Source organism: Ictalurus punctatus, chromosome 12, assembly GCF_001660625.3.
Source record: "Ictalurus punctatus breed USDA103 chromosome 12, Coco_2.0, whole genome shotgun sequence".
Lineage (NCBI taxonomy): Eukaryota > Metazoa > Chordata > Actinopteri > Siluriformes > Ictaluridae > Ictalurus > Ictalurus punctatus.
In genome coordinates, this window is record NC_030427.2 from 13,687,937 (window position 1) to 13,711,210 (window position 23,274).

Consider the following 23,274-nt stretch of genomic DNA (forward strand, 5'->3'; position numbering starts at 1 on the left):
TAACAACTTATATAAGGTACAGAATAAAATAATAATAATAATGCTATATTATGCTAACTTTGGCCTTTGTTAGCTACTTGTCCTATTTTTTTATCTTAAGTGACAAGATGTGAAAATGTTTTTTTTGTTGTTGTTGTTAAAGGAGCAGTTTGTAATTGTTTGTAATTGCTTCCTCTGCTGGAACAAAGATGAATTACAATGACAAGAAAACATTTACAAGCCTTTACCTTACCCAAGACTGACCCCACTCTCTATTTTAAAACTAGGTAAGCATTTAGTTGCCTTTTACGAAAATAGGTGGGGCATCTCTGATCTGTCGCAGGTAGGGCGGAGCTTATTTCAGGACCAGAAACATGTCAGCAGAAACCTGAAACAAAGAAACTAACCAGATCAAGCTAGCGAGATGATTTTATGCATGGGCACATTGTGAAAAAAAGGAGTCTTGTAAAGGAATATTTGAATCGAAGTGTTTATTATTAGTCTAGAAACACCTTTAAACTTTACCTACTGCACGTTTAATGATTAGGTTCCTTTTGGTGTCATTATAACCTTAGACCCAATGTAACAGCTTATAAAAAGGTGTATTTTTGTTTGTTTGTTTTACAACTATAACATTGAACTTGACTTATTGAGATATTTTAGGGAGCGCAGAAGTTAGTTATGTGTATATTTGTTCATGTATAACCTATACAACATCCATCATGAAATATTTACTCATTTGCTGTAACAGCAGTAGTCTATATTAGGTCAGTATACGGTTCATCATTTTTCTGATCTGTGAAAAAAAGGTGTTCTCTAGGGAGAACATAGTTTTGTTGTTGAAACTTTTTTTTTTTTTTTGTTATTGTTATTGTTTACATGAAGACATATAAAGAAGAACATCTGTTTAGACGGTAATTCTTGCTAGGAATAATGTTATCGTTTAATCAAACAGCTGGAATATTGATAATGATGATGAGGATGATGATGATGATGATGATGATGATGATGCCACAAGAGCACCCGCTGTAGGGATGAATACAGAAAATCAGAACAGCCTCAAGAGCCATCTCGGACTCGAGTTGGCCTGTCCGACAGGAGCGCATGCGCACTGCGCGCCCCGCTGCTTTCCTTTTCAGCAGCTGCTCGGAGGAGCCGGAATTCCAACATGGCAGTATCGGTGGTGGTCAGTCTCACCCGCAATAACTTGGAGCGGCTCCAAAACACCAGCGACTGAGACCGGGACTGGACGGAGCGGAAGTCTCGCGCGCTTCCCGTAACGAGCACAGCCGGTCGCCAAAAAAAAAGCGCGTGACGGCTCCGCTGTCTCCTCGCATGAACAGGTAAGAGTTTTTTTTTCTTTATATATTACATATCTGGCGCTTATTGTCCACGAGCTGTGTGTGTGTGTGTGAGCGAGGGAGAGAGAGAAAGAGAGAGAGAGAGAGAGAAAGAGAGAGAGGGAGAGAGAGAGAGAGTCGGAGGGAGAAAGGGGCCATGACAGCGCACGGACAGCGGCGCTGCGCGCGGACAGAACGGACACCGGAGATCCGTTCCGCCATGAGATCCGACACACAAAAAGGCGGTTCTGTTAAGCTAATCGCGGATGTTCGGGAGTTGCCAAACAAAGTGGTTTTTTTTGTTTTGTTTTGTTTAATGCACACTTAATCAGATAGTGTGTCCGGTTCAGCGGTCAACATACAGCACTGACCAGACCGACAGAGGTAACCACAGACAAGCCTTAAAAATATATCAAGCAAAACAAAACATCCTTTCAGGTTATAGCCTAATGGAAATGAACTGTTACCGCTATAAAACATTTCCCCATCAGGATCTAATGGTTTTAATGGAGTCTAAAACATCAGCTCTTCAAATATTAGCCTCTCGGAAATAAAGGTGTCGGTGGATTGGTACCATCAAGGGTACACCTTCTGTGTCTTTAGTATCTATCTATCTATCTATCTATCTATCTATCTATCTATTACCTTATATATAATAAATAACCTAAAATACATCATTGTGCCTTAGTGACAAATCTATCCAGGTCAGAGATTCATGTTAAAGGTACAAAACCCTTCCCTTGATGGTTCCTGTAACAAAAAAAAAGAGCTCTACACTTAAAAAAAAAAAAAAAAAAAAAAGTACTAAATGGTACCTTTCCTTGTCGCTGTATCATTTAATAGGCTATGTATCACCTGGAAACATGGATATAGTGTACATTCAAAAACATGACATAATATGCTACATAATAAAGCTTTAAAGGTACAACAGGTGGATCTGTGATTGTACCAAAACCAAGAACAAGGCACAGATGTCCATTAAAATCACAATTAAAGCGCAATCAGAGCTCTCCAGAGTGCTTGTGTCAGCTTTAAAGTATTTAACAGTTACAAACCGTTAGGAGTGTTTACATTGTGATATTAAGACTGTGGGAAAAGACAAAGTTTTATTAATAGCCATTAGAAAAAACCATTAGACCCATTAGAACGATGGAAAAACGAGTGAAAAGAGAGGATTAGCTTGGAGTAGCCAACTTTTTTTTTTTGGCTATAAATATAGGCTTGTGCAACAGGAGTAAAAAAGTAACTAGTCATCTCTCTCTCTCTCTCTCTCTCTCTCTCTCTCTCTCTCTCTCTCTCTCTCTCTCTCTCTCCGCCTTTAATTGCACACAGAGGTTAATGAAAGCCAGTCAGTTCTCTTTTACTTTCTTCCCAACTAAAAAAAAAAAAATATGTCTGATCTCTGATTTCCTCTCTCTCTCTCTCCCCTTCTCTTTCATTCCATCCCTCCTCCCTAGCGACATGATGAGCAGTGTATATGGTAGGTGTGTTTTTTTCTCTCTCTCTTAACTGTCATTTCATTATTTTTCTCCTGTGTTTTTTTTTTTCCTCCAACTGCCCACACATTTCTACATTTCCACCCTCAGACGCTGTCTTAAAAATGCTTCATAGCTGGTATTATAATCAAATGGCATTGAGGAGTTGAGTTTGATTTGCACTTGAGCACGCGAGCTTAGTATAAGTTGTGCATGGCCATTATGGTGATTATGATATGATATGTATGTGTGTGTGTGTGTGTGTGTGTGTGTGTGTGTGTGTGTGTGTATATATATATATATATATATATATATATATATATATATATATATATATATACACGCAGAACTCTTGTGTCCTTTTCAGACACTGGGTGACATTTATGTCATGAGAGAATCACATCATATCACATCACATCACATCACTGACGCGCGAGGACTTTACCTGCTGAGGTTTTTTTTTCTCTCCCCGTGCTCGTGCGGTATTTTTTCCCCTCTTTCTCCCCACCACGTCCAATCTCCGTTCTCTTGTTCTCGGGAATATTTTATTCATAGCCGCTGTATGTGTGGCAGATTGATTTTCGGCGCTATGATAGCATTTTTCTGGAGGGAGGAAGAGAGTTGATGATGGGAGGTTACCGAACACAATCATGTCGCGCAATATCCGCGCGCTCGCACCGCCGGTTTGGGCGTAATAATATAGATATATAAATATATATAAATATATATATATTAAAAAAAAAGAGCTCGAGGATGGCATTGCGGGGCTCGCGGTTCTCTCGCGCTGTATACACGCACTTTGTAATTTGGACTCAGATGGCAACATGCGATTCTCCAATATTTCAATCTCTCTCCTTTAATACTTGAATACATTTTCAGAGTGCGCAATATGCATGCATGTAGGCCTGATGTCTTACCCCAAAATGATCTTGGTTTCATGGATCGCACGGTATCGACAATTCAAAAACACCCAACAGGTAAAAAAAAAAAATAAAAAAAAAATCAATCAATAATTAATAATAATAATAATAATTTATCATTTTTTTTAAAGAACAAATTTTCCACTTGTGTGTATTTAATTTAACATAAGCTATTACACTGTCAACATTCTCGTACAATATTTTTCCTATTTCTGAACACTGGCCTTCATTTATCAGTTTTGGTATCATTTAGTATCAGAGTTACTAAAGTTGAGTGCATGTTTTCATGCACATATTTCAAATTCTCACCGGATTTGCAAGTTTTGTTGATTTAAGCGATAAATTACCAAGAGGTCAGTTCACAGTGCATTTACATTTAGCCACGCCCACAGAACAACAAAATGACAACTACATGGTGTAAATTTTCCAGTAATGCAGCTCAGCCAGTGCAGCACATCAGATACCACAGATACACGAAAGCTAATGCTTTCTGCATTAAAAACGGGGGGGGGGGGGTTGGGGGGGGGGGGGGGGGGGGTGCACAAATGAAGTGTAAGGTGCAAAAGGAGTGAGAAGCAAAATGCATTTAATTCCCCACATTTTTTTTTTTTTTTTAATGTAGCAGTTGTAAATGACATGTTGAAGATCTGTAAATCAGTTTTGTACGGAAGCCCTAAGGGGCCATGCATTATTATTTTTTTTCTTTCTTGTTCTATGTTGATCTCAACATAACAAAAGTTGTTTTCTCATGATCGCATCTGATCTCATTTGATGTTTTCTCATAAAAAATAAATTAATAATGCATGGCCGCTTAGGGATTCTGTAGTGCTGCACAGTTTATGCGAAAGAGTTTGTGCAAGTGTGACAGTAGACTATCATACGCTCGTCTCTACTTATGCTTGTGTGAACTCCTTTTTACAACTTTTTTCATCAGTTCTGCATCAACATCTAATAACTGACCCAGTGCTAGACCAATCGGTTTCGTTTGTCCAATCAGAACATGAGCCAGAAACAATAGTTAGCATACTGTTAGCTGTCTGAGCACTGCTTTTAATTATACAATATGATTCACGTGCAACTGCATGTCTGAGAACATGTGTGGAAATTTTTTACAAGCTCCAAACCTTTTTTGACTCCTTTTCAAATCTGTACTCTTCCTCTCTCTTTTCCCTTCTCCATCTCTCCTTCCTTGCTGTGTGTGTGTGTGTGTGTGTGTGTGTGTGTGTGTGTGTGTGTGTGTGTGTGTGTGTGTGTGTGTGTTTGAGAGAGATATATGCAGAGCAGATTGCTTTGCTCGGTCGTGTTTAGCTGTGAGCGTGGGGTTGGAGTCTCGCAGATGGTGTTGCGGGCAAATTGCAAATCCTTCCAGCAATGGTTCATTATGGCAACGAGACAGCAGAAAACCGCGACATTTACACTGACTCTGGAAAAGCAAAACTAGAAGACCGGTGTAGGAAAGGTTTGGGCATGTTGATGATTGGTTATAAGTTACAACGTCATATATCGGGGGCCACGGTGGCTTAGTGGTTAGCACATTTGCCTTGCACCTCCAAGGTTTGGAGGAGGTTGTATGTGCGGAGCTTGCATGTTCTCCCTGTGCATCAGGGTTTCCTCTGGGTACTCCGGTTTCCTCCCCAGTCCAAAGACATGCGTTGTAGGCTGATTAGCATTTTTGAATTGTCCATGGATGTGTGTGTGATTGTGCCCTGCAATGGGTTGGCACTCTGTCCAGGGTGTCCCCCACCTTGTGCCCCAAGTCCCCTGGGATAGACTCCAGGCTCCCCGTGACCCTGTGTAGGATAAGCTGTAAGGAAAATGGATGGATGTTATATATCTTTTATGCATTTATAATTACATTTAATGTTGTAGAAGGTTTGTGAAACAAGTTATTTATGTTATCACTTACATTATAGCAGCTATAAACAGTCATTCCCTCACCATTGTCTGTTTTGTCTCCTCTTGAAGTCAAGACAAAAAAAAAGCATCGTGACACGTTCCTTTCCCATGGCAGAAAACTTTTTTTTACCTTTGCAAAGCGTTGACACTGGAGACTCCTTCCATAAATGCTAAAGAAACATCTCCTCACAGAAAACTTCACCGAATGCATGATTACACACGTTGTTTCCGTGTACGTGGAACTTCCGCTGTAGAAGCCCTTGTGTAAGTGGTTACTATAAAAATGACAATGTATTAGAATGATTATATATACGTTTATACAAACCTGTGATTTGCAGCTGTCAGAGCTGCTCTTATAGAAAATTAATCAACATTTTCTAACCAATAGGAGTTCACTCAGCAGTGTGCTGTGGTAAAAATGGTTGATAGATGTGTGTGCTCAGTGATGATCATATTTAATAGTGTTTTGGTTAAATGAGTCCTCGGTGCATTCACACCTGAATTTCTATGAGAAACCCTATCTAGATATAATCCTGATTCTCAGAATGCATGAGGTGTCCAGGTGTAACTGGGGTCTTATGTGTAAATTTATCTATTTCTTCAGGCCACGTCTGACAGCTAAAAACCCTCGTAATACATTACACCACACCACTCATCAGCCATGACTGACACAGAATGCCTTTCAGGAAAAAATGCTGTTTTTAAAAAAAAACAAAGAAAACTTTTCTATACACAAAAACCCCACATGAACGTGTTTGTCATGTGTCATGTGCTAATTTTAACGTTTTGTGATATAGCAACTGGATATCAAGTCAGTTAACAGTAGTGACTACAAGAGGAAATGTGGATAAAATCAGGAGCAGGATACAAGACATCTGAAACAAATGGGTTTAAACACAGTCTGAGATCTCCTGAAGTGCTATGATCAGATTTAGATCTGTTTTGAATGCATGAATACATTATTACATACTGATACAGATATGAATTGGAAGTGGGTTTAAGAAGGCTTCGCAGAATGTCTGATTGCAAATAGAGGTGTTCATCTTGACTGGGATCCCGGTCCTGTGGGACGACACAAAAAAGTCGCGCGGGAGATTTTAAATTTCATGCGGATACAAGAACGTGGGACAAATAAATAGCATAAATCGTAGAGTTCATTCGTTCATCCTTGGTAGGCGTGTAACAATACATCGTGACAGATGAAAAATTTCACACATTTGTGCATCGTGGACATGTGCGTTGGACAGTTTAAGCCCAAGAGGTTATAAATCTGCACAGAGAGTTCAAATATATCGAGCGCACACTGGTCACATGATCACGTTCTTTCATGGAGAGCCTGCGAGATCTGTACTTGTGAAGTCCGATAGCCTGATAGATCCGGATTACAATGACCAACAAGCTTAATACATTATACGGTTACACAACCACGCAATAACGGATAAAAAAGAGCTTTTCAATAGTTTTCAAACAACACCAGAGGCCACGGAAAGTGGGCACTTTAACCAACTTTGGAGCTCTATTCCTGCTACAGAGCTTGTGTTTTAATTGATCATTTTTAAAGTCTCCAGCTCAGACACTTTGTTTATTCAAATCAAAATTATTAATATTTTATTTAGGTTGCGATTATTTGGGAAAACTGATCAATTAATTCATTTATTTTTAAGATATAGTAAACCTGTAGTACATTTTGTTTGCAATAGTAAACCTCTGCTCATCACAACTTTTGATTTATTTACTTTTATGCAGACAAAAATACACATTGTTTTGCATTGTCTTTTCAGTCATCATTTTTCTCCATGCAAAGTTTGTTCAAAATATTCTGAAAATCCAAGCAAAACCGTCAAGCCGGTATCATGAATCTAATCGAATCGTGACCAAAGTGTATCGTTAAACCCAGAATCCTTAGTAAGTGCCTGCTCAGGGTTGTGTGGACTTGAATTAGGAAAGTAGTTTCTTTATATTTTGTGAAATAGAATCAGCTAAATTTGTTAGGCGGTACAAGCAGAAATAGTAACTGCATGAACAGGATTATACCTCTAGTTGAGACCATTTATGAAGTGGAGCAATGTAACTGAGGATAAGGAACTCTCAGAGCCAGAATTCACACACCATGCTAACCGTGCTGAAATTTTTTAATCTGGGGTTTTTTTCCCCAGAGTTATTTGAAAAAAAAAATAAAACAGTAATTAAAAAAAATTTGTAGTTTAGGCCACATCCAGTTCAGTTTTAAATCCGAGTAAAGATACAAATACAGATATTTGGTACACTGAAAAGATACAGATACAGATACATATAGTGCCACTGCATTACACTCCTAATCAGGAGTGTGTATACAACATACACAGAGTCAGCTTCGTTTTCTGTATTATGGTGACCTTAATTATGAACTCATTCATTAAAGTAAACAAGTATCTGATTTAGATTGCTTTGAAAGACACTAGATACATGGTGTGTGTGTGTGTGTGTGTGTGTGTGTGTGTGTGTGTGTGTGTGTGTGTTGTTGGCTGCTTTGAATGATAAGTGGTCACTTTTATGGAATCTTTCAATAATGGACGAGAACAGAATCAGTTTAGTGATTCAGGACACGCCATGTCCCATGTAATTTTCTCCCTCACTCTATCTCTCCATCTTTCGAAATATCTTTTTCTCTTCCCCCGTCACTTTCTGCTCTTTCTGCTCTTTCTGCATTTTCAACTGTTTAGTTCTCCTCTCTTTCCTCCTCTCTTCCTCCCCTCTCTTCCTCTTTTAGCAGCCATGGGAGACACTTTTTCCCCCCTCGGCCTATCTGCTAAAATATACATCTATATTTATCACCGTATGCATAATTCAGTGAAAATTTGAGAATGCGCGAGTTTTTCTGGCGCTTTTTTTTTATGGACATCCTGTATCTGACGGTTATAACCAACAAAGCTGTTCTAGAGTACATATTTTATGGGTCACAAACCGTGTATATGATATCCCAAAATTTGGGACAATATTGGATTTAAGGAGGCAAAAATACCAAATCTGTATCTGCCTTTATAAACATGATATATATATTCTTAGTTAATTTGACGTTTATAACCAATCTCTTTGGTATCCTCTAAACAGCTTTTAGCATTCTTTCTTTTCTGTTCATTTGGACTTGCATTGTTGCAGGATGCACCCACGTTTCATTGCTAACTTCTTGGACTTCTATTATCCAAAGAAAATTGTAAAAATCAGGGTACATATTCCATTTTTTTCCTACTGAAAAACAGTGGAGGTACAAACTTTTGTACTCAACTCTGCGTGTTGGTGGTAACTGATACAACACGGACCTTGCATGTGAATTCAGGACACCAATTGTCTTAAAGATGCCCAAAACATGTTTTGACGACTGTGCTTTTTCTTTCTTTCTATATCATAAACTGTATCTAACATATAAAAGAATATAAAATGCTTGACAGATGCTAGGCAGCTCCATGAAAAAGAAAATGTAATTAGACAACCTATAAACAGAAAAATCCTAAATCAATCAATATGCAAATTCAAGACAGCCAAACCTACATGCTCCACCACCTTCCCCTGCAAATAAAAGACATTTGCATATTTAAACACGATTGGCTCTTATATTTTATGATGCAATACGACTTGCCTGTGAAATGATTTATACTGCAGATCATGTTTTCCTTTAAAGAAATGCAGCAAAGCTGATGTAGCGATGCCCAGACAGTCAAATACATTCCTCTGAAAAGGAGCAAAATCAGGATAAAGAATGATATATAATGTTTTGATGTTTCACATAACATCGCAGCAGAACCTTGCAGTTTTCTTTTGCATTGTTCTCTTGCCCAGCTCTAATATTCAACATATCTATAACCAAAGCCATGATGTGAGGGAGTGTTAGCTGGCTGAATTTCTTCACTCCATCATTCACACAGATAAATAAAATCAAAGCAAATTTCTCTTCATTCCAAACTGTAAACCGTGTCCTATGTGTTCTATGATCTATGATCCACATTACACACTCTTTTACACAAATACCTATTCAAGCTACAATATTCTACTTTTTTTTTTTTTTTTTAATTACCCTCACCCACTCTTTTTAATCCCCCATCTCTGGAATATATGAGCACATGACTGCCAGTCCTGATTGAGACGTTTAACATGCTAACGACCTATTAAAGGCGCGTGTCCCTGGCAGGCCACAGCCATCCAATCCTCACGCCTCCTGCCGTGTTCTCTCCTTTGTGCCCGTAAATTAACATGCCACTCTTCTAATTAAGCGAGTGAAATGGCGCTCAGAGCCCAATTGGTCATCGGCATGCAAGGTGCTCGTCCCTCGATTAGAGAGCTCGGAAAGTGATTTAAGCCCCGACTGCGTCTTTCAGACAGATTCTGAATAATGTGTCTTCTGGAGAAGGAGGGGTGACATGGTGAGGGGAGCATAAAAAAGGGGGGGACGGGACGGGAAGACGAAAGAGGGAAGAGAGTGGCCTTTCTTCTTTCCTTCACTATATTAGGAAATGTGTTTGCATGGAATTGTTCTTTGGATTAAATTAAATTGTTGAAGAAACGTATTTAGAGTGTGCGATATAAAATTAGACACAGTGTTTGTGAAACAGTGTGTGACAGAAAGAAATGAGCTGAAAATGCGCCGTGCAAAATATCCAACTATTCAAGAGTAAATCGTATTTATACATATTATTGGTGCCATAAGAGTTTTTTATTCCTCAACTTTCCACCCAAACCACATTTTTGTTTCATTTTTGTACACTTTTAAAAATGGCCGTTAGACTCAAGTTGACAGTGTTTATCTTTCCTCTAGTGTGAATTTTAATATATTTTTTTTTGCAATTTCTCCCCAATTTGATCACCTGCCAATTCCCACCTACCAGCCAGCTCTTTCCTATCATATGACAGCGTATGCAGTGTGAAGGCTAACTCGTGCTTCCTCTGAGACATGTCAAGTCAGCCCACTGCAACTTTTTGAACTGCTGCTCACGCTGCATCACAGGTCTGTGTAACTATGAAGAGAGTGCTATCCGAACTCTTCCACATGCATACTTACAACTTACAGATGCCTACGATTGGCTAGCGTCACTGTGATCGACAGGGGAGAAACAGTACGCCGCTCCCACCCAGACAGTATGGATAATTTTGTCCTCTAGACTCCCAGCTACGATTGGCTGTGGCCTGATCAGATGAGTTTTAAAATACATGAGCAGTCGATTAACCATAGCTACAACAACTATAACTACTCCACTAATGCATATATCTATTTCCTTTGAATTTGTGTTGTCATGTGATATATCTTAATATGTCTGTTATAATAACCCTAATAACCTTGAGAAATTATAAATAAACCATGAACAATATCTGTTGACTGAAATTAAGCTATAAAATATACGAAAAAATGGGAGACTAGTGGATTTTTTTTGTGTGTGTGGTCCTGAAAATGTAATCTCTACCACTGATGCACCGATGTATTTTTATACAGTTAAGTGCAAAAGTTTGTGTACCCTTCGGACAAAATGAAAAAGACAAGGACATGTATTTTATATCAGCAAGATTTTTAGTGTGTTGGGTTTCACAGATGTTCCTTCATAAAAAATGCACAAATAGTGTAATATTAAGTAAGATATTAGTAGTGTAACAGTTGAAATGTTTCTGAATTTAATCTATATAAGTTCTACCTTTTGTTTTTTTGATAAAATCATTTAATACCTCGCCTGGGTAATCCAATCTGATTTAATAACAAAGCACATTTGCATACTGAAACATGATTGGTTCTAACGTTTTATGACACAATAACTCTTGTCCTTTAAGTGTTTAATACAAATAGTGTATTCATATTAGTGTAATAGTGTATTTCCCCATGATCTCCTACAGAATTCATCAGCACATTCTGACGAATCAGAATCGAGAATTCAACAGCTCTGTGGTGTTAAAACCATTACAAATGAATGAATCAGAATTCATCTAAACCTGTAATAATAGCAGAGATACAACAAACTTGTAATAATAGTGTACATTGTGATTAAAGCGCAGGTGGTTATTCTGATACGAAAATGTATTATCGCCTAGTGATAGGAAGTGTGTTTCTGAGTTTTCCATCACGTGCATCGCGCCACTTGCTCTCTACTCTGAAACATCCCCCTTCTCTCTTTCTCTCACGGAGAGAGGGCACTGACTCTGTCAATGGCTCATTCATATTAAAGTAGAATTAAAGGGTTTGCCACTCGGCAGTTCTGACAAAACCCTTTACAACAGGGAGACTGTTCACGCCAGCTTTTATTCTCTCTCTCTCTCTTTCACACACACACACACACACACACACACACACACACAAAATGTGGTCCACTCTGACAGAATGCATATGTAGGCTTGTAAAATTCTCAGTCAAAAGCACTTTTGTCATGTTGTGGGTGCATAGATGAAGTGATACTGGGCTGCTCAGATTTTTGCGTATGGTGTTGGTGAAGCTCTATTATTGAAGCTTCTAGAAAGATCTTTAGTCAAGAGCTACTGGATATGATTTACAATCTTCAAAATAAAGTTTTCAGAAATTATCCTGGGATTTTTAACCATTTTTGTTGGTATAAAATTCCCACCATGAATATTATCAGTATGTTGAAACAGCAATCATGTTGGAGAAATGATTTCATTTTCATTTTTTAATGATATTTTGACGTTCCTGTTCCAGCATTCAACACTACCTGTTTAGTTGGAAACGGTTGGAATTAGACCGAAATAAAAAAAAATGGTTAATAACTTTCTTTACATATGATAGCCTACTACGTACGTAGAACAATCAGTCCGTACAGGGTTTCTCAGAGTTTTTGTGTGATTGTTGCGGCCAAAAGTGCTTGATTTTGCTGCGGATTTTTTCTAAATTTGTGGTGCAATTTGCGGAGTTGTTTGTGGAAAACTACTTGAATTGGCGGAATTGTTTTGCACGGTCTTTAGCAGTGATGTTTGTTGGTAAATGAGACCTTTTAGCTGTACTCATGGTCAGTGCACGTGAATCGAAGAGGGCTTTGGCTGACTGCGAGTTGTGATGACGTCACATCACGCCTCTTGGCCCAAATCTTTGAAATTTTTGAAAAATTGCAAGCTCCTCTGAATAGAATTTCTTTGATTTCTTTTGCGTTCATTTCTGTGATCGTAAAATCACTAAACCCTGGAAGGACTGAACATTTTCAAAGCATCCTTCTATGTTTTTACATGAGTTTTCCTACCGTCTCTCCATCTAAAATGATGTCTTCCTGTAGTCAGGTGTGGAATGTAGTCCGGAATATTGGCCTGTTGGGAAAAGAGTTTAGCTGATACTTTCTTGAAATGACACTGGATTGGAAAAACAACATTTTAAAATATAAATAAAAATAACATGCAGCAGGAAAATGTATATCTATGTTTTATCTTTAATCCTATGCAGAAAGACTGAATAAGTCTTGGTGAATAGTGGGAGATTATGCATATGGTTTGTAGCTGATCGCTTTTTGAGCAGCGTTTAGTCTCGTTTTTGGCAGGTCAGTCTCAGGTCAGTGCCACGTCGCCACATCCCTAGAATAAAGTCAAACCTGAAGACATTTTTGATTTATGTGCTTGTAAAAAATATAGATAGGATAATCGAGAACATCAGAAATACAGACGTGACCCCTACAAGGAGAGCTTGTCCTTCTTATGTGAATTTCCACTGTTTAGAGATTAAGCAGTGTTTGTTGTCTTTGTACAGGGTGTGTGTGTGTGTGTGTGTGTGTGTGTGTGTGTGTGTGTGTGTGTGTGTGTGTGTGTGTGTGATGTGTTCAGATCCTCCTGTTAAAGGCTTTATCTGATTTATTGTTGCGCCGCCAGCGACAGTAATGGGTGTTTAATTACTCAATAAAAGCATTTTATAGATTCAGCAGGCAATGTGTGTGTGTGTGTGTGTGTGTGTGTGTGGTATTGATTTTGCTGGTATAGGAACCAGAGATTTCACAGAGAAGAGAATCTGCCCGTCTGTTAATATGATGCCGGTTTCTCTCTCTGTCTCTCTCTCTCTCTCTCTCTCTCTCTCTCCCTCTCTCTCTCTTTCTCACACACACACGCGCACGCGCACACACACACACACACACACACACACACACACACACACACACACACACATACATACACACACATACACACCGGATGCTTATGATATTATATGTCCCTGAGCTGAGTAACACAAACTAAATCATGTGAGTTAAAGGAATAACAAGCTCAGAAAATAACTTTCTGTTCCTCCACTCTTAAAACGGATAATAAAATGTGTTCCTCTGGAGGAGCGTGGAGCATTGCTTCAGGAAATGGGGATTGTGTGTGTGTGTGTGTGTGTGTGTGTGTGTGTGTGTGTATGTCAGAGAGAGAGAGAGAGAGAGAGAGAGAGATGAGCCTTCCCCAGAGGACAGGAGGTTAGGGGCTATATTGGAACAACCGAAAGGCATTCTCTCATGCACCCACACACACACCCTCTATCTTCCTCTTTTCCTCCATCGCTGAAACACACACACACACACATACACACACACACACACAAACACACACACACACACCCAAGGTCAGCAGGTTTTCAGATAATGGGATTGTCACGGCTGTTGTATAGAACAAAACAGAAAGTTCGAGATTGAGAACTTGGGCACGGCAGCAAATTTCAGCAACAAGCAGAAAATTCTGGACCACAAATCACATGTTAAACAGACTACATTAAACAGACGGTACAGGGGTAAAACACATTCACACGATTTCCCCTGCTAGCTCACATGTAAATCTGTCAAGACATTAGCCAATACAAGTCTGTTTATACACAGAGATCTTATAGATCTCTAAAAGGGATCTATTTAAAAGAGCAAAGAAAGTCTTTGTGCTCACTATAAGTGTAGCGCTTGGTAATATAAGACTAAAACCCATTAATATATAATGCTAGCTCTCACTAATATAAGGCTAGCTCTCACTAACATAAGGCTAGCTCTCACTAATATATGCCTAGCTCTCACTAATATAAGGTTAGCTCTCACTAATATAAAGCTAGCTGTCACTAATATATGGCCTTCTCTAAAATATGGCTCTCTCTCACAAAAAAATGGCTAGCTCTCACTAATATAAGGCTAGCTCTCACTAATATAAGGCTAGCTCTCACTAATATATGGCTAGCTCTCACTAATATATGGCTAGCTCTCACTAATAGAAAGCAAGCTCTCAGTAATATAAGGCTAGCTACCACTAATATAAGGCTACCTCTCACTAATATATGGCTAGCTCGCACTAATATAAAGCGAGCTCACTAATATAAAGTGAGCTCTCACTAATATAAAGCTAGCTAACACTAATATAAGGCTAGCTCTCACTAAAATATGGCTAGCTATCACTAATATAAGGCTACCTCTCACTAATATATGGCTAGCTCGCACTAATATATGGCTAGCTCTCACTAATATATGGCTAGCTTGCGCTAATATATGGCTAGCTCTCACTAATATATGGCTAGCTCTCACTAATATATGGCTAGCTCGCGTTAATATATGGCTAGCTCGCACTAATATAAAGTGAGCTCACTAATATAAAGCGAGCTCTCATTACTATAATGCTAGCTATCACTAATATAAGGCTAACTCTCACTAATATATGGCTAGCTATCACTAATATAAGGCTAGTTCTCCCTAATATATGGCTAGCTCTCAATAATATATGGCTAGCTCTCACTAATATATGGCTAGCTCTCACTAATATAAGGCTAGCTCTCACTAATATAAAGCTAGCTCTCAATAATATATGGCTAGTTCTCCCTAATATATGGCTAGCTCTCACTAATATAAGGCTAGCTCTCACTAATATAAGGCTAGCTCTCACTAATATATGGCTAGCTCTCACTAATATATGGCTAGCTCTCACTAATAGAAAGCAAGCTCTCAGTAATATAAGGCTAGCTATCACTAATATAAGGCTACCTCTCACTAATATATGGCTAGCTCGCACTAATATAAAGCGAGCTCACTAATATAAAGTGAGCTCTCACTAATATAAAGCTAGCTAACACTAATATAAGGCTAGCTCTCACTAAAATATGGCTAGCTATCACTAATATAAGGCTACCTCTCACTAATATATGGCTAGCTCGCACTAATATATGGCTAGCTCTCACTAATATATGGCTAGCTCTCACTAATATATGGCTAGCTTGCGCTAATATATGGCTAGCTCTCACTAATATATGGCTAGCTCTCACTAATATATGGCTAGCTCGCACTAATATATGGCTAGCTCTCACTAATATATGGCTAGCTCTCACTAATATATGGCTAGCTTGCGCTAATATATGGCTAGCTCTCACTAATATATGGCTAGCTCTCACTAATATATGGCTAGCTCGCGTTAATATATGGCTAGCTCGCACTAATATAAAGTGAGCTCACTAATATAAAGCGAGCTCTCATTACTATAATGCTAGCTATCACTAATATAAGGCTAACTCTCACTAATATATGGCTAGCTATCACTAATATAAGGCTAGTTCTCCCTAATATATGGCTAGCTATCACTAATATAAGGCTAGCTCTCAATAATATATGGCTAGCTCTCACTAATATAAGTCTAGATCTCACTAATATAAAGCTATCTCTCAGTAATATAAGGATAGCTATCACGAATATAAGGCTAGATCTCACTAATATATGGCTAGATCTCACTAATATAAAGTGAGCTCAGTAATATAAAGCTAGCTCTATCTAATATAAGGCTAGCTCTCACTAATATATGGCTAGTCTACACTAATAAAAGTTTAACACACACTAATATAAAGCTAAATATACTAAATATAGGGCTAAGACTGACTAATATAATACTAGCTCTCACTAATATAAGACTAACACTCACTAAAACTAATATCCATCAAAATGCTAGGTTTATAGGAAAATTGTCAGTTTTTCAGCAAATATGAATATTTTAGTGCTTAGTACCACAGCTGTTATCTTATATAAGGACTGAAGGACACTTCTTTCTTCTTTTTGAGCACAACCGCCATATTTCACCGTCTGTTGTTTATTCTAAAAGTGAGACTTTATTTTAAACCGTGTCTCATCTTTCTCTCTCTCTCTCTCTCTGTTCAGGACGTGATGTTCCTCACACACTTTGTCTCAACCGCTGCCTTTCACTTTCTTTCATGCCTCATTTACAGGTTATGCAGAATTAATTACTGTTATCGTCTCGTCTTTTTTTAGCACGCATGGAAAAAAGGTGTTTTATCTGAAGTACGGATGAGTCCTGTTTCATTTATTTAATTATTTATTTATTGTCTCGCATTTATAACTTTTGAATATGATCTCAGCTTGTGAGTGTGCGAATATACATCTGACCACTAGTGTCTCATCTAGCACAGAATTCCTTTGGGAGTGTGAAGTGACCTCAGGGTGTGTTTGTGTGTCTGTGTCTGTGTGTGTGTGTGTGTGTGGGTGTGTGTGTGTGTGTGTGTGTGTGTATCGATCAGACGGATTAGTGGCTTGATAGAACCCAATGTAATTAGTCAGGCTTTCTTGATTGCAATAGATAGCAGATGTAAATGCAGCTCCTTCCAGTCGAATCAGTGATAATCTGCTGAAACGTAGTCTTACTGACAAACAAAAGACCATGCATGATTTGACCTCTAAATGGAAATGGATTTTTTTTTTAAACAATTGCCTTACAGCTAATATGTACAGGCATATCTTTAAAATAAAATAACTTTAATGAGGTTTTGAAGTTCATTGGAGACTGATACTGGAGACTCCTTCCAAAAATGCTAAATAAACATCTCCTGACAGAAACCTACAGAAGTCTGTTCATGTAGAACGTCTGCCATACAAGTCACTGTGATTGAACTGAACTGTTATTATACAAATAATAATATATGCGTACGATTACTATAATAATACTAAAATATTTACTATTTTAGTATTTACTGTAGGTCCCTTTTGAGGGAGTCAGTTAAAAAAAATTAAGTTAATTTTATATCCTGGGTCACCTAGAAAAAAAAAGGAAAATCCAATGACAAACATTAATGTATTATACTTTATGATTTTTCATATCCCTGTGATTATTACCTTAATAATGCAACACAAGTTTTATTCTTTGTAGTAGCAATATACTGTAAATGCATAGTGTATTTCCACATCTAATGTTTGACCTGGATGAAATTACTGCATTATTAAAATTCAAATGCATTCATATACTTAAATAATTTAAGTAACTGAAGTAGACTATGCACTAAACATCTCATTTTAATGTGCTAATGCAGCGTGTGTCGGTAGAGGATGTGTGTAGGTCAGTCTCTGTTCTCCCGCTGGGTAGAACCTGGATGTGTCCGAAACCACACAACCTACTCACTATATAGGTCATCCGTCATCGTCAAACAGCCCAATGCATTATGGGTATTCTGTGTCTGCTGTGATACAACATTCGGACACAATCTATTGTCGTTGTGCTTTCAGACAAAATGGAGCACTTCCCAAAATCATGCATTACACATAGGGTGTGGGTTTCTACATAACTCGTATCTGTGTGTGTGTCCGTGTGCGTGGCCTTTATGTGCCGTGGTGTTGTCCAATAACGCTCCCATGACTGATATAATTGGCCGAAATGGCTTGATGAAAAAAAGAAATCTGTTCTGTGCACTCTATCTCTCCCTCTTTCCCTCGCCCCCATATGGTGAGTCGTATAAAAGCCCTTTGTATTCACGATCTAAAATCTTTTTATCCATGTCAGGGTGTGTGTGTGTGTGTGTGTATGTGTGTATTCGTGTGTGTGTCTGTGTGTGTGTGTGTGTGTGTGTGTGTGTGTGTGTGTGTGTGTGTGTGTGTGTGTGTGTGTGTGAGTAAGCAGAAAATGGTTGAGACACATTATGTTCTGGGGACCGGGGGGGACAGCTGTCGTCGGCTACAGTTGCTAATGCAGAGAGCGACGTTATTGATTGTTCATTATTACAGTACGCTGAAATATTATGTTCCCTTCTGGTGTGTATTTGCATGTACGGATGGGTGTGTGTGTGTTTGTGTAATAGGAGATTTCTTGATTACATTAAAGAGCTTCCATTTGATCCACTTGAGATGAAGCCTTCTGCCGTATCTGTGTATCAAACTTCAGTGATATCATCCACTACGATGTTTTTCTTCCTCGCTTTCTCTCCGTGTGTGGGTTGTGTGTGATGAGAGTTTCCTTCAAACAATTAGTGGTACCGGGTAAAGAATAACCAGGGTTAAAATTTAATAAATTTTTGACTCATACTGCTGATTATCAAATTTTTTATATTATATGATGTATTTCTGTTCCAATTGATATATTTTTGTAATCTTTTCCATAGTCTTTTTGTGTATATATTACTTAATCTTAACAGTGTTTAGTATTTTTTTTTTTAAATCATGACCACTCATTTATGTGTTTTCCCTGTCTTTTTCTTAGGCGTGACAATGCAGTGGGCCCCTGAGCAGCCGCAGTGGGCAGAGCAGCACTATGACATCACTTCCACTACACGCTCACCAGCACACAAGTTTGACCCTTTCCGCAGTCAAAGGTTAACCAGTTCATCTTCAGGCGGCGCATACCATCATTCCTGGGCTAACGATGACATCTCAGCACTGACTGCCTCCAACCTGCTAAAAAGATATGCAGAACGTTACTCCACCATTTTGGACCTCCCCTGCGATAATGGACTCATCGGATACCCGGACCCTACCATTTCCACCAGTGTAAATGGACATAGCGTTGTTAACAGAGCTCCGCCCTTGCTTACTGGGCGAAAACTGGAGGCAGAGCCTTGGCTTGAGAGTGTATACCCTCCACTGGGCTGCGTCCCAGAACTGGTCCCCAAAGCACCATTGAGTGTCTCAGAAATGCCTGCGAGTGTGGGTAGCTCCCCTGGTGTTGGAGCTGGTAGCTTGCCAGAAGCCAGTTTCTCCAGCAGTACCTGTGGTAGCCAAACGAGTGCCCAGGAGTACAGCAGCACCCTATATAGTGCCCCTTACTTGCACTCTGTGGGCTCATATAATGGACCACTTCTCCACCCAGTTGCCTCACATCCCAACTTGGTGCCAACGTATGGTGCTAATGCCTCACCCAGCCTTCCCACCTATGGCTACCCAAGCACAGGATACCCCTATAGTCCTCCATCCCCTTCTGCTGCCTGCCTTTCTACCAGCATTGCACCAGCTACACCTCTACCAGCATCCAGCATGAGTGGCTACTCTTACCCTACTCCCAGTCTGGCACCTTTGCCTGCTAGTGTTGCAGATAATGGTTCCCCAAGTTCGGACAGCCTCGGCAAGTCTTACTATTCAGCTGGACCGAGTGACATAAGGGCATTTGAGGAATTTGGTTTCGGTGGCACTTCTAATTCAGACAGTCAGTCAGCAAGCAGTCCACTCTACAGGCCACCGGGGGGAAATGAGGGGCATAAGGGAAACGGATACGAGCAGTCGAGCGATGCCACATCACTGCTCTTTAAACCTTCCAATCCCAGTGACTCTCTGCGTAGCCTGGAGTCTCTCGCTCAAGGTAGTGCTGCATCTGGACAGTGCTTTGCAGCAACTTCCTGCTCAGCCACCTCGTCGAATCTTTACTCGTCTGCCTCGTCGCACACACATCTCTGCCTCGACACACACACACCTTGCTGAATCCTCACCCTCTGAAGGAGCCGTCGAAGGATTTTGTGTTAGTGTTTCGGCTCTGAGGATGTGCACCGGCACCCCCTGGTGCTCTGGAGGGTGGTATTGCTTGAGCACAGCTGTAGGAGGTTGTTCAATCCTTGGATGTGTACTCCTTACACACACTTACACATGTTGGCTTGTGGTTTGTGCTTGGGATGGGCTGTCCAGAGAGACTGCACAGAGTAAGAAGTAGAACTCATGGAGCTGTGGCCAGACAGAGCATGTTCTGGTTGGAGGTGCTGAATAAAGGGACCTCCATAGGAACCATAGGGATCTTTGGTGACAGCAAAAGCCGTACCTTGAGAAACTCTGAGCTCCTCATGAGGACAAAGAGATGAATGGACAAACAGAATGGTGTTGAATAGAGGGATGCAAAGTTAAGACACTGAGGAATGAGGTTTAAGAATGTACTGTATGTGAATGATGAATATGCAGTATACTGTAGTGGCTATGGAAGCTCAGAGGCATGATTACCCATCATGTTTTCCTTTCATTACTCCATGTATTCCTTTCATTAAAGGAACAGGAACAATTTCCCACTTACCCCAAATGTAGTTCACTAGATCTACGAGGCTACCATACCAAACTAGAACCTTCATATGACATTGCTAAGTTCTTTAGTCTCGCACTGCACTGATTATTATTATTATTAAAGCTCATAACTGAAAATTATTGGAAATTGAAGCTTATAATTGGAGTTGGAAAAAACAAAGAAAACACCAAATTTGTCACGGTGTCCTTTAACCATTACCCTGTGTATACACCAGCAAGTGACAAAAGGTGCAGGTAACAATTAATTTTCTATGTACGTGTGCAATACAGAGCGACACATCCAAATTACACACAGCGATTTGTTGCTCACTAGTGTGAACACGGGCTTACTGGTTCAAATCCATGTGAACCTTTGGTAGGTGGCTCCAGCCAAACTGTCTTTCAGCTACACATTGTATACCTTTGTATAGAGTACTACAGAGAATGGGTAGAAGAACCAAAACACTGGCTTTCACCTACATTGCCTTTATTCATTCACACCAGTGGACTGTCACCCATGTTTTTCACACTCTATGTCCAAGAATTTATTATCACGCTACTGGTTTTATAATATTTTCAAGATAAGCAGCATACATAAGTACTATTGATGCACCTCACCTTTTGGCAACTGAACATCAAATTGCCCCATTTAACTTTTGAACTAGCTCTGGTTTTCATGATTGATGCAAATACATTCTCTTGCACTAAAGCAACAATCTTCCCTTAGGGTGGTGAGTAGTACAGTACTAGATCAGGTTTGCTTGTGGTCTTGAATGGAAATGTCATGTAATGAGACAGATGCAAATGCAGTTAAGGCAGCTTTAATGAGAATAACAATCCAAAATGTAGAGCAAATATCAAAAACGTTATTCAGGCCAGGGTCAGGCAATCAAACAAACAGACTGGAATAGGATAGGCAGAAAATCAGGGTCGAGGACAACACAGAATTAAAACCAGAGAATCAAAGACAATCAACAGCTTGGTATAGCCAGAAACAACCACAACTGCACATATACTTCATGTTGAACAAAGCTACATGAGGGGTTTAAATAATACATGTAAATAAGGGGATAACACAAAACAGCTGATTACAATGATGGCACGTAAGGGAAGCAACCAATGACAATACAGGGGCGGAGACCGGACAGAAACCATAACAAAACATCACAGGAGAACGTAAACAAAGTCAATGTCAATAAAAACCCCGAATGCGTCTCCCTCAGGGCGAGGGAAATAACGTGACAGGAAAGATACCAAATTGTGCTAAAGAAAAAAACTATCTGGTTTGTTCACGATTCTATTGACTGCAGCTAGAAGGTTCTAGTTTTCATTATTTTTATAGATTACAATAGAGATTTTGGGTAACATAGACTTCCACATCTAAGCAACAGTATCCTCATAGCTCCAGTGCAAAACTAAAGAAGAAAAAACATCAGATGCTAAATGTCTTGAGTGACTGTTTACATTTGAAGTAAGTGGAAAATTGTTTACATTTGATTTCCCACCAAACCATCTGTTTAACACACTAGTTTTAACTGAGATACTCAGAACCAAACTATTTCCGGCAGCGTTAGTGGACCCAAAATGTGTACAGTGCCTCAGATTGTTGTAATAAGGGTTTATCTGTGGATTATGAGTTAATGATGAGATTATGAGTTAAATCCATGTTATTCCAGTTGTGTTCAACAGTGCACAGTCTCCCAGATGGTAAGTTGATCTAAAAGCATTCATGATCATATAGAGTACTCGGGCTACAGTGTGTGTGTGTGTGTGTGTGTGTGTGTGTGTGTGTGTGTGTGTGTGTGTGTTATGTGTTTCATTAAATCAGACTCACTCTTGCCACAAGAGACAAGGGATCCTCTAGTCATTCAAATAGCTACAATACTCCACAGGTTTGTGTATGTGTGTGTTTGAGAGAAAGAGAGTGTGTATGTGTGTGTGCAATTGAGCGAGAGAGAACCTCAGGAAAGAATTTGTAAATTTGTACAGTTCCTCAGATTGTTGTGTTGAGGGTTTGTGTGCTCGTGTTTTGTTAAGGCTTTGTGTATATCTACAAATAGTGCCACGTTTATGTATCTCCAAGCAAGTAGTGCAAATGGAGCTGTTTCGCTGAATGTACAAAGACATTATACCAAGTTGCTACAAAAACTTATCGTGTTTGTTTCTTTATTTATCTCACTTGTGTTTAATATATTTACTAAGCAGACTGCATAGATCTGCACAATATGGACAAGTTTAGCATAGTCATCATTGATTTTTTATATTAAACGATTTACTTAATTAAATATTATTTCCTTTTTCTCTGTAGACTCTTATAATATATGCCTAATAGCACTCTGTCTTGCATAAATATCATCCCTTTTACCTTTTTACATTTTGTAGTGTTACAACCTGGAACAGAAATGGACGTAATTGTGATTTTCTGTCATGAATTTACAATAGCTGATACTATTAAAGTGGGGGCGGGGGGAGGGAAACG

The 23,274-nt window shown here is 39.2% G+C and overlaps 1 protein-coding gene across 2 annotated transcripts; it reads left to right on the top strand.

Moving 5' to 3' along the window:
* The first annotated feature begins 1,106 nt into the window (after positions 1-1,106).
* LOC108272340 (fidgetin) lies at positions 1,107-23,015 on the top strand. 2 transcript variants are annotated; one of them, XM_017480691.3, is made up of 3 exons: positions 1,192-1,322; positions 2,777-2,799; positions 19,021-23,015. In XM_017480691.3, exons 1-3 carry the CDS (start codon positions 1,315-1,317, stop codon positions 20,229-20,231), a joined length of 1,242 nt encoding a protein of 413 aa, XP_017336180.1. In that variant the 5' UTR covers positions 1,192-1,314; the 3' UTR covers positions 20,232-23,015. The 2 variants fall into 2 exon arrangements, with proteins under 2 accessions (XP_017336181.1, XP_017336180.1); XM_017480692.3 differs by lacking the exon at positions 2,777-2,799 and having other exon boundaries at positions 1,107-1,322; positions 19,021-23,014.
* Positions 23,016-23,274: the final 259 nt, after the last annotated feature.

Coding starts and splice junctions, on each gene's coding strand:
- LOC108272340 (XM_017480691.3), top strand. Junction 2,800..19,020: donor CATGATGAGCAGTGTATATG/GTAGGTGTGTTT, acceptor TCTTTTTCTTAG/GCGTGACAATGCAGTGGGCC.